Here is a 12,530-nt window from a genome sequence, read left to right as displayed (position 1 = left end):
TCCTAATACTGATGATATCGATGAAAAAGTAAAAAAAAATTCCCTTTTGTTATTTTTCATTTCTTTCTTGTTTATAACTACTATATGATCTTTGTCTTCTCTTTGTTTTTTATGTTTTTTTTTTCTTTTTAATCAAAAAATAAAAAACATCATGTAAATTTATTATTGTTTTTGTTACGATCAATCATTTAATAGTTATATAGATAAGATTATATATATATATATATATATATATATATATGTATATAGTTTTCATGAATAGTGTGATATATCTTGTTTGATATTTATCTTTAAATACGTGAGCTTATCAAGAATTATTACCTGTATTAAGAGTTTTCATATTGTATTTTTATATAAGCTAAAAATAATAAACTTGTTAAGAAATATTGGATATGATAGGAAGAATATTTTGGATATCGACATGGATCCGAGACATATGGTTATGAGTTGTTTCTATCCTTTGTCGTCTATAGAATATTTCACGGAATATATATATTTCATAAAATATATATAAAAGTTTATTTTTAACATAGTCAATAAATTACTTTTTTTGTCATTGACTATTGCACTCACCCATCTTGAATTACTAACTTGAGCATCGAAGGGACTGACTTAGAAAACCTCTCTCAACTTTAATCTTTGTGCAAGTAGCACATTAGACAACTTCCTCAAGAACTCAGTATTTCTACCTTGAAGGCATCTTTGATAACCTTATGCAGATTGGTCTAAATCATATTTGGCAAACTCGACATTAATGATATTTTTTCGTAATATTGTTTATGCTAGAAGGATGACTCGATGTCGTAGGAGAAGATCTATTCATCGATCCTCTTAATGAACACTTAAGCGAAGAGGCTTTGCCCTCGACCCATAGTGCTTTCACTCAATAAGGGTAACAGCTACCCTTCTTTCACATATTAGTGTATCTATCTTGATGCGGATTCAAATGCAATAACGGTGCCTATTCATTGACCCAAGTCTCTAATCCTTGAGGACGGCCTCGAGTCACCTCCTCCTCCCTACTGAGGTATTTCTAAAACTCATTCAGCAAGTACAAATACAAACAAGTATGATATAGGTTGTCACTTTGCTTTTGCCCTTACGTTTCCAATAGACGATGCCCCCAACTCGACCGTAATACCCAACTTCACTGCCATCGGCACCTGTTAATATTCCTCAACTCGACATTATACTAACATCTCAAGAGCACTTAAGACCTATCTAACTATTGACCGAGAGGACACTTTAGTCCCCGACTATGGAATTCAATGAATCATACCACCCTACTCTACCCCAACTCAATCTGAGACTCAATCAATGGACTCGACAGAGGATTTCTTATGGATCTAACTGTGATAGATGAATCGATGTTTTGAGAAAACAAGACGAAAGTTCCAATAATAAAAAAAGGAAGCACTAGTTAAGCCCACCTTGAGTCAATTATCATTCACTATGAAAATTTATAGGGAATCAATTCTAGTGAACTTTTGTCTCTCATCCTTAAAAATGTTTAATGGTTGCACTAACTCGATAGAGCATATTGCAGTGCTTCGCACCTAAATATTATTATATGACACCTCGAATGCTCTAATGCGTCACGCCTTCCCGATCATGATAATTGGACTCGTACGAGAATGATATGCTCGCATGAAGCCACTTTCCATCTGCTTTTTCGCTTAGCTAGTGAGAGAGTTTGAAGTTCACTTTCTTTTAAATGTATGCCCTTGAACTTCAACGGCAACACTCAAACTCAGGTAAGGGGAGGAAGAAATGCTTATAGACTTTGTCGCTCAATTCACAAATAATATCTGAGGTATATTAGATGCTCATATATCCCTCATAATATATACCTTGATGATGGGACTCAGGCATTTTCATCTTTTTTGGTCATAGATAAAGAAGTTACTAATGATTATACTCAAAGTATCTCAAAGAGTCAATTAATATATTGTCACCAAGGCAATGGTCTCGAGCAAGTATGAGTCACGCATAGGCTAAACCAAGAGCGACCATAATCAGCCTTGATTCAGAGATCACTGCTTTGAGGAAGAAATAAACGACCTGAGTTACCTTACCCAAGGCTCAAGTTGACCCCTATAAATATGAACAAAACTAAAGTCTTCTTATAGATAAAGAAGAATGGACTTTTAAGAGACCTTTACCTAATGAAGACTTTATTGATGAAAAGAGATAAGTTCAAGTATTACTAATTTTATTGAGATTACAATCGTAAAACTAAAGAATGTCCTAACCTAAAAGAGTAAAAATTAAAGAGCTCAAACAATGAGGTCATGTTAGACATTTTATCCAAAAGCATCGAGAACCCTCACCCCGATTTTAGGGGGTCGGTGGAGAAGCGCCCTGACTTCAAGGGTTGGTGGAGAAGTAAATTGATATCATCATGGTAGACCAACCGAGAGAGGGGGAGGGAGGGACAACTCTTAGAGTCATATGGCTTATCCCCGAACTCCTATTAAAATATATTTGAGGATAAAGGACAAATCTCGACCCAAATCATGAGGATATCATGGTAGTATTTGTGAGGCTAATCAGTACCTAAGTGACGAGGGTCATGATTGATATAGGTAGTTCTGCCAACATCCTTTACTTTGATACTTTTCAAAAACTTAGGTTGTCAATTATTGATCTTACTTCAATAACTTTTTTATTAATGGAATTCATCGGTGACTCCATCTCCTCTCTCGGAATTGTGAACCTACAAATCATATTTGTAGACGAGCCATATTCTAAAATAATATTAATTAAGTTTATGATGGTGGATATCCCTTTGGCATACAATGTAATTTTAGGTCGACCCATGCTAAATAAACTGAGAGCGATAGTGTTGACATACCATATGATAATGAAGTTCTTAACGATGATCGATATTATAAAACTAAGAAACAACCTAAGAGAATTATGCTAGTGATGCATAATGGTAGTTTCCCTACCAAAGAAAGCTCGACTTGAGATACTAGCTATAGACCCTTGAGAATTAGCTATATCTGTCCCATATCCTAGGCTAATGGAGTCACTGATTGAAATACCCTTAGAAAAATCATAACTCAATTAAACCATCAAGGTTGAGATAACTTTTCCTGACCTTAGGAGAGGTGAACGTAGCTCATCAACTTCTTTTAATAGAATACTAAAGTATTCACGTAGTTACTAAGGAACATATCACAAATCAACCATAACATAGTTCAACATCACATGCACATCATCATCTACCATATTATTAAAAGCTATCAACTTCATAAAGTAATACAAGCTAAGGTGGCATGTCACCTCTCGATATTATTTCAGTTGATAAACTATAATGTCAAAAAAAAATCAAATAGTTTGAATAGTTAACTTATATTTACTAGACAAATAAAAATAAAAACTATTAAGAACTTAATTTTATGGCAATCATCTTCGTAATCAATCGCCTTTTCTGTTGTTTGGCCCTCAGCATGGAGAAGATATATAAATCCTTCTGGGTTCACCTCATTTATCTTTGTTTAATTTCTTCTTTGATTTCTTTTTGACTTTCATCTTCAAAGTCTTTTTTTTTACAATAACTCCCTTTCATGTATACTATTTTATCAGAATAAGTTTATGGACAACATAATTGTATCATTGATATAAATAATTTTTAAGTTATTTGGGCATTATTTTATAAATTATATTAGTTAAACCATGTTCTCGTACTAACACCACGAGCCTTCTAAGTATCTAAAGATATATCTCATAGTTTTTACATTCAGACTATTAAGATTCACGTGACTTCGATTATTCTTCTATGATATCATTCGTACATACATCAAATATTTGAGTTGCTTGTTATATAATGAAAAATAAATTTATTATATAGTTATCTTAAAAAAAGCTATAATTTGTGTGGCTTATAAAAGAAATATACATTAATAGTAAGTGATCACTTAGTAGATCATTGCTCTTCAGTACCTCAATATCTACCTTTATTTGACAGTTTAAAGCATGAGATGACAAAACCACCCCTATCAAATATATATTACACAAAAAGAAGATATAGTAATTTGTAAATTATATATAATATGGATAGGTGTCATTTCAAATAATCAATAGTTGAAATTTTATTTCTTTTGAACCCCTACATTCTTTCTCCAGCTATTAGAATCCTCTTAGAAATAAATGAATGGACTATTATAGATTTTTTATCTTCACGTGGATGTAAAATTATTATCAACCTTTCCAAATCCCTATAGATTGGTCCTTCCGAATAAAAAGTGCTTGTGTTACCCTTTAGAGTAAGGACTTATCTAGCATTGGGCAAATTAAGTAGGAGAGATACATCACATATAGAAAACGATAGTTCCACTTTATTCACTATAAACTTATTATTCTTAGACCATTATTTTATAAATATCGATATTAATATGTGAGATATGAGAATTTCATAGATATTTAGAAAACGATCAAATATAGTACTCCTTTATAATATCCAAGTGATATTAGCTTGGTGATAATAAGACCAACTTTACTCGAGTACACTTAATAGGTGTCATAAGTGACAAAAATATGATCTACAAAGTTTTACCCTAAGCTACCCACCCAACTAGAATGGCTGTTCGATCTCTTTTCTTCATTGGAATGACTTGATCCATGAATACCAATAAAAAAAACTGTAAAGATGAAATTTATAATTTATAATGATAATTAAATAATATATATATATATATATATATGCCTAAATCTATATTTTTGTAGTTGGCTTTAGACATTCTATGCTTATAATAAGCATTTAATGACATGATTATTTTGTGTTTAAAGCAAAATGATATTAGAGTTAATGATTCAATGAAAAATTATCTAAATAGAAAAAGGAGAAAATAAAAAATAACACATTATTTAGATGCTCAGAAATATATAAAAATATCAAAAAAATTCTGAAATGGAAAACCAATGACATATGTTCATAAGTGTCCTATTCAAAACTTTCTTAAAAATTTTAGATCATTTTGAATACTATTTTTTATTTTTCCTCAAAAACAATGCATCACTTATTAGAATTTTTTTTAGACCAAAATTTATAATATATTGTTGACTTATTTAAATATTCAAATGTGAAAAAATATTGCATAGATGCATTATAATTTGTTACAAATACAAAAAATAAGGAGAAAATAAAAAATGATACATTGTTCAAATGATCAAAAATCTAAAAAAATCCAAAAAGATCTCTACAATAAAAAACCAATGACATATCCCCATAAGTGTTCTATTCAAAGTTTTCTTAAATATTTAAGATCATTTTAAACAGTACATTTATGTGATGTACTATATTTTATTTTTCCTCTAAAATAGTGAATTACCTATCAAAAAATATTTTTTTAGACCAATTTTTTTTACATATGTTGAGGACCTATTTAGAAGCTCAAATGTAAAAAAAATTACATATATGCATTATAATTTATTCTAAATATAAAATATATATATATAATAGAAAATTAATATATTATTTAGATGCTAAAAAAACCATAAAAATATCAAAAGAACTTTTTAATTAAAAACCAATGACATGCCCATAAGTGTTATATTTAAAGCTTTTCTAAAAGTTTGATATCATTTTAAACAATACATTTTTAGAGACTCAAATGTGAAAAAACATTACATGCATGAATCATAATTATTTAAATAAAATAAATAAGGTAAAAAATAACGTATTGTTATGGATAAAGACTTTATTTTTATAAATAATACTCAAAATATTGATAGTAAAATAACAAGCTTCTATAACATTATTCAGAATAGTAAATATCAATGTAACCCTATAACCTTAGCTACATAATAAACTAAAAGTTTGAGTTTTTTTTAAAGAATCCTCGCTCAACGACGAAATAAAAGCTTAAAAGAGTCGGTGTTGTTGTCGATGAAACTCGATGCTCGAAAGCAATAAAACTCGACTCTAAACATAATAACATACCAAGATGATAAAACTCGAATGATGTGTAATATAATACGACAATGACAATAGAATAGAGAATTGTTGGAAATAAAATATCGTACAATATAAGTCATGTCAAATAGTAAATACGAAGCACGGATATATAGTATACAGTAAAAACATCTGTTCAAGTTAAATTAGTATTTTATATGATTTAATTTTATATAAACTCATGTAATTTTTTAAGGTTAATATTATATTTTTTAAAAGTAGGAGCATTATTTGGATACTTTTCAAAATAGGAACTTGCAGTGACTTTTGTATTCATGGCTATAAATTTCTCAAATATAAAATCTCTATGATATGCAACTTAGTCAATTTTCGTTGGTTCTTTAAAAGTCCAATCAACATCAACTTCCATCAGATTGGTTATCTCCTCCGCTGTTAGTGATGTAATTTCTATCAATTTCTTTTTTACATTTATTGCAGTGCATAAAATATGCAATTAAAATAAAACAATCGGTAAGAATAATAAGAATATTTATATTATTTTAAGGAACTAAATATTTTTTTTTGTGATAAATAAATACGCTATTCCTACGTTGAAACCTTTGATGGCCTCTAATTTGACGTACCTAAGATGATTGATTTGGGTCCAATTTGCCACTGCAGCATAGCAAATCCGACGGACCGAATCCACCCGTCGCTTAGCCATTCTACAAAACCTGTTGTTGCCGTGGAGGAACTCCGCTTGCTCCCGACCTCGTTGTTCCCTGGCGAACTCCTCTTGCCCTCCGACCTCCTCCTCCTCCTCCTCCGCCGCCGCCGCCGCTGCTGATCCATCATTCATCGATTCGGTTACTACGGCGGAGGCAGCGATCTGGTCCTCCACATGACAAAAAGGTAATAAGGAAAAGAAACCCCTTATTCTTCCCAGATCCACGGCGGCCACGCACCAATTCCACCTCCGAATCGATCCCTTCTCGTCTGCTCACCTACGAATCTTAGTCTGACGTCCATGCTGGGGATGATCCCTAAAATTAGGCGTCACGTGCCCTCCTGTCTCGCATTGGGAGGGCGGATTTTGTTTGAGGTCCCTCTGGTAGGATCGGAGACCTCCGATCAGCGATTTTGTTCTTCGGCGAAGCTTGTATATACCTGTGTTAGCCATTTGAGGGACTGATTCCGTGATATACTGTTGTTAGATCCGCATGTTATTGTTAGTGATGTGTTTTCCTGTTTGCTGCTTGTACATGTAGGGTCGTATTGGGTTGATGCACCACTTGGGAGAAGCTGATCTTGGTCCAAAGAGTGCACTGAGATGACTCCCGCTCGAGATCCTTTTTACATTGTTAAGGAGGAAATTCAGGGCTCGGTATGTTTAACTGATTTGATTGCTTAATACATTAATGTTTATGTCCGAAAGGGAGTGTCGAATGCCTGATTCGTCTAGTGATGCACACTTTAGTTTTGGTTGCTTGTGAAAGGTTAAAAATATTAATTTGGTATCTCTTATAAACCTATATAATTAATTGACCTTGTGGATTGCCAGAACTAGGAGAGAAGGCAAGCGTAGAGGCACTTTTAGTAGTGAGACATGTGATGGGGATAAGGATGATGATATGTATTTTGTGATAAATATCTGAAGTTTATAGTAAGTGATTTTGGATAACCTTTCGTTGCAAGAGGATTTGTGCTGTTGTTGTTTATAAGGAATGCATTAGCATTGTCAATACTATTCTGATTTTCTTTTGGTCCTCGATCTGAACTCAGCATGTTGTATATTAAGTATTAACATATGCTTGCAAAGTTATCTAGTTCTAATAAAGTATATTGACATATTTCTTTTTTATTTTCACATTTTCCTTAGTTTATGGTTTCTTTTCTTTTTTTTCCAAATCTGAATTTACTTCTTGGGGAAATTACAATCTTGTCAATCTCATCCAGTTGATACGGCATATCACCACTGACCAATCATGTTCCCGATTTTCACTTTGCGACATATCCTTGTTCAGTTTTCTATTTTTGAACTAAATTTTGACATACTACGTACTATGAGGACAAGAATTTAGATTAAAAACTAATGTGGGAATGCATTAAAATTGAAAGCCAAAGAACTAAGTTTTGCTTGTGATTTGTAACTTCAGATTACTTAGGAACAATGACCATAGCCTTCTACAGCTTTGATTTGGATATACTATGATTTACGAAAAGATTAAGAGTTTATTTCTCCATGTAAGACATTTAAGAATGCATGCCAAATTTCAGATTTGGGTTGATTGTTAACAATGAATCAAACAACTTGTGAAAATAGGAACTTGCAGAAATCTGAATGTTAAATTAAGTTAGAATTTTTTTTTTCAATGTTCAAATGTTTGTAATTTAGGTTTCGAATTAAATAGATTTTATATAGACAGAAAACTAAAGCTGAATGCTACAAATTCATGTGACTGATCATCTTTCATTATTAATACACTATGGCTAGCTGACCAATGCTTTGTTTTACTCTCATTTTTGAACAGTGCATCCACTAAGTGACCAGCAGCCTCTTCTCTGTTCTTCAGCTTATGTTGAAATATTCTGATTCAAATCTCGGGAGAGTTAACAGCGTGTGTTGCATACTTGCATATTATGGTGCTGAGTCAGAAATTTGCTTAGCAGTATTGTCTTAGTTGGAAAGAATTCTATAAGTTTAATTTTGGTTAATTGAGGATGAAGAACAAAAAGTTATCAAACACACATTGGACGAGGTGTAGGTCCTACTTTTCAAGAAATGCATGGCCCTCTTGGATTGAAGTTGATGGTTTGGAACTGTATATTACCTAAAAAGGCTTTGCATATACACTAAAGATGCTCAGAAATTATCTTATAGATATGTTTGCACCTAAGGCACTAATCCTCTTTGTTTGTGACCGAAGCTACCTTTGTTGTTTGACATCCTTGTTATCACATCAAAAGCTATATTTTCATACACCCTTGAACCCCTCCCCTGAACAAAAAATGGAGGCCTATATTTATGAATAAGAATTTATCTTCCAGAAAATATGTTCACCTCATGTTGCAGCTTTAATCTGCAAGATAGAGTAGTTCTTACAAACTGTTCTGTTCATCATTTCTTCTTGAATTTTTTCCTGGATGCAGATTGATAAATTGCAAGCTAGTTTTCGCCAATGGGAACAGACATCTTTAGATATCGGAGAGCGTGTACGTCTAACCAAAGAGCTCCTAGCCAGCTGTGAAAGCCTTGATTGGCAGGTATCAGTGTGATGGAAACAAAGTATTTGTTTTTCATTTCTGCAACCTTTTGTTTAGGAGTCCTCCATTTTATGAACATACTTGTATGTCAATTGTCTATCATGATAAAAGCATGTTGATAGCAAAGAGCAAGTTCAGCAATGGAAGGATTTATTGCAATACTTTCTGATTCATATTATGGCAATTTTTTGTTGAATGTGTTTTTTATGTTAATGGCAAAGGTTGATGAGTTAGACAAGGCAATTGCCGTTGCTGCAAAGGATCCAGCTCGATATAGTCTTGATGAAACTGAACTTGGAAAACGTAGGAAATGGACTAGCATTGCTCGTAAGCAGGCATGTATATGTTTTTTTGTGCTTTTTCTACGGTGGTTACAGTTGACTATCACTTCATTCCTTTCTTATTTTTATATGGGCAAGGCTTTCTCTGTGTTTTTGCCTTGAATTGGAGATACTATATTCAGCAGCATCTTAAATGTGTACTCTTTGTTTGTCACCATTTCTATTTTAATTCCTGAACTTGAAATTGTATTTGTAGGTGGGTACCATCAGAAGAACTTTAGAAGAATCTGGAGTTAAGGGCAGTTCAGTCACTCCTAGTCTAAATGGTGTTCGCCAAGAGCTCATGAGGCTTCCAAATGATTATGCGTCCAAGGCAGGGAGATCGGGTTACAACACATCACAAGATGATGATGATTTCATCTCTTCAGAATCAGATAGGCAGCTACTTCTTATAAAGTAATTTATTTTTTGTTCCCAAATGTTATCTTTTGTTACTATTTTGGATATGGTTTAGAAGTAGATGATAAATAGACCAGATGTCGTAGGTTTTAGATTTTACTCGTTCAATAAAGACACTAGCAGTCTGTTGGCATAGCGCTGTTTTACAAGTTTACATATAACTTAATTGTGTATTTTATTATCTCAATCTTGTCTAACTAGATAAGAAATGCTGCATTTTATAAGGTCTGTTTGTTGGTTAGACACTTGAGAGAAGATGGCCAAATAAATATTGATGAAAAGGGCTACAACATATGTATGTATGTATGTATGTATGTATGTATGTATGTATGTATGTATGTATGTATGTGTGTACAACATGTGTGTGTGTGTGTGTGTGTGTGTGTGTGCATCGCAGATTATGGAGGGAATCAATTTTATTTGATTGTGTATGTATGTATGTATGTATGTATGTATGTATGTATGTATGTACAACATATGTGTGTGTGTGTGTATGTACAATCAATTTTATTTGATTGTGTATGTGTGTATGTATGTATGTATGTATGTATGTGTGTACAACATATGTGTGTGTGCATCACAGATTATGGAGGGAATCAATTTTATTTGTTGATCAAGGACCTTAACCACCTTTTTTTGTATTCTTATTTTGACTTGTTCAGTGTTCTGTTAAAGCTGTCAAGAAAATAATTTTATTTTTTGGCATTATGAGTGACTGTCATTTGTACTTCAGGCAACAGGATGAGGAGCTGGATGAGCTTAGTGCTAGTGTTGAGAGAATAGGTGGCATAGGGCTTACTATACATGATGAATTAGTTGGGCAGGTAACGTTGAAAATATTACTTCACTTCTTTATATCATTTATATAAAACTGATCATGGAAAAATGGTTAAACCAAACCTGAGAAGCTGATTGGTTAGACCTTAATATGATTCTTCTTCAAAATGGTGTAACTTAAATATTATTCTCTTTGAATGATAAACCCGCTTTATAAAAAATGTCCAGCAATTCTTGTGTATCATTACAAATCCTCTAACTTTATTTATTACATAATTTTTTAGTGATTTGGTATAAATTTCTTTCATTAGCTTTCATCTCATGATAATGTCTGGCACATAAATACCTCTAGTGCCTATATTTCTTGGAAAAGTTGTGGATGTTCTAATTTAAAAGTTATGCCGTCCTTCTCTTAGATAATCTGATGTTGCATGTCTATGTCAGAGTATGATTTTGCAGCATGCTGTAGGAATGAATGTATTTTCTGCTAGTTGCTAGATTGCTGCTACCTGATAGAATTTACAAACCATTTCATTCGAAAGGCTGGTTTTGTTCTTGATTGTTCCATAGTCGATCATGGGAGTTCAAAATTGAATGACTTTATTTTTAATCTGCATAATTCATTATGTGATATAGGAAAGGATTCTGGGTGACTTAAGTTTGGAGATGGATACTACTTCAAACCGGCTGGATTTTGTTCAGGTTAGCATTTAACGGCTTCTTGATGCACAGTAATTTGCAAATTACTATCCACATTCAGTAAAATTTATCCGAAAGCTAACCTGATTATGGTTCTAAATTTATGATTGCATACTTGTTTTGCAGTTTTGCACAGATCTCTAACTAGATTTAAGATTGGAAATTGGTGGAAATCGATTTCCCTTGACCTTTATATAATTCTGTCATAACTGATTTGTCGTTGAAAGGAAAATTTTGTTGTTATTTTTTTGTTTTTTTATGTGGTACTAATAATGTAGGAAATAACATTTTTTTTGTGCAGAAAAAAGTCGCTGTGGTGATGAAGAAGGCCGGCGCAAAGGGCCAAATCATGATGATAGGGTTCTTGATCGTGCTCTTCATAATTCTTTTTGTCTTGGTTTTCTTCACATAAGAAACAAAAGAAAGTTGCAGAGTCATATCCTTCGATTTCTATGGGGTGCACAAAAATGGGATTAGCTGATGACCGATGCAGTCATAGATTTGTTAACCGTGCTAGAAAATATAAATCACTGCCGAGTTGCAGTCATGGTTATGTTTCAGGAAGAACTATGGCTGTATTCTGTGAAGAATGGTGGTTGTATTTTATGGACATTGCTAGCTCCAATTTTTGTATCAACCTTATGATCTCATTTGGAGGGATATTTGATCATCTGAGTTTTTATTTCGATTTATTTGAAATCAAATCGATTTTGATTTCGGTCTAGATTCTATGAATCGGAATTAAACCATCACCTTCGATTGGTTTAATTACAATTCGGTTTCGATTCTAGAAGGGTATATGCGAGTTCCATTTTTGGGTTGAGCATCCATAAGATTCTGGATGGACATGCGTTGACCTCATGAAGCCTCCATGTTTGTTGGTCCCACGGCGTGGACCAAAGAGTCGAAGTTCAAACATTGGAACTCGTCACTCCTCGCATACTCGTCGTCCAGAATCCCAAATGGATTAAACAATAAGACCAAGGTTGTTGTGAGAGTCAAAACTCGAAGGTCAAACCAGTTCAAAACTACAAATGAATGCTTCCCATACAAGTAAGTCATTGATGACAAAGAGGAGAAGCTTCAAAAGATTCTAAAAAGACATTATTTAGCTTTTAGTTGGGTTAGCAAAGTGCATCTCTTTGGGTTGA

General features: G+C 32.9%; 1 protein-coding gene across 1 annotated transcript; it reads left to right on the top strand.

Annotated features, from left to right (window-relative positions):
• Positions 1–6,601: 6,601 nt before the first annotated feature.
• On the top strand, positions 6,602–12,061 carry LOC135640091 (syntaxin-61-like). The gene is made up of 8 exons (XM_065154222.1): positions 6,602–6,811; positions 7,168–7,283; positions 9,050–9,163; positions 9,385–9,498; positions 9,701–9,900; positions 10,637–10,727; positions 11,317–11,382; positions 11,681–12,061. The coding sequence occupies exons 2-8, from the start codon at positions 7,230–7,232 to the stop codon at positions 11,789–11,791; spliced, it is 750 nt and encodes a 249-aa protein (XP_065010294.1). The 5' UTR covers positions 6,602–6,811; positions 7,168–7,229; the 3' UTR covers positions 11,792–12,061.
• The last annotated feature ends 469 nt before the right edge of the window (positions 12,062–12,530 follow it).

This window comes from Musa acuminata, chromosome BXJ3-6 (genome assembly GCF_036884655.1).
Source record: "Musa acuminata AAA Group cultivar baxijiao chromosome BXJ3-6, Cavendish_Baxijiao_AAA, whole genome shotgun sequence".
Taxonomy (NCBI): domain Eukaryota; kingdom Viridiplantae; phylum Streptophyta; class Magnoliopsida; order Zingiberales; family Musaceae; genus Musa; species Musa acuminata.
Note: the sequence above shows the minus strand (reverse complement) of the source record. Positions and strands in the feature narration are given on the sequence as shown.

Bases quoted from the DNA above. Each gene is read 5' to 3' on its own strand.
- LOC135640091 (XM_065154222.1), top strand. From the start codon at position 7,230: ATGACTCCCGCTCGAGATCCTTTTTACATTGTTAAGGAGGAAATTCAG. The intron at 7,284-9,049 runs GTATGTTTAACT...TCCTGGATGCAG, and splicing joins AGGAGGAAATTCAGGGCTCG to ATTGATAAATTGCAAGCTAG. The intron at 9,499-9,700 runs GCATGTATATGT...TTGTATTTGTAG, and splicing joins CTAGCATTGCTCGTAAGCAG to GTGGGTACCATCAGAAGAAC.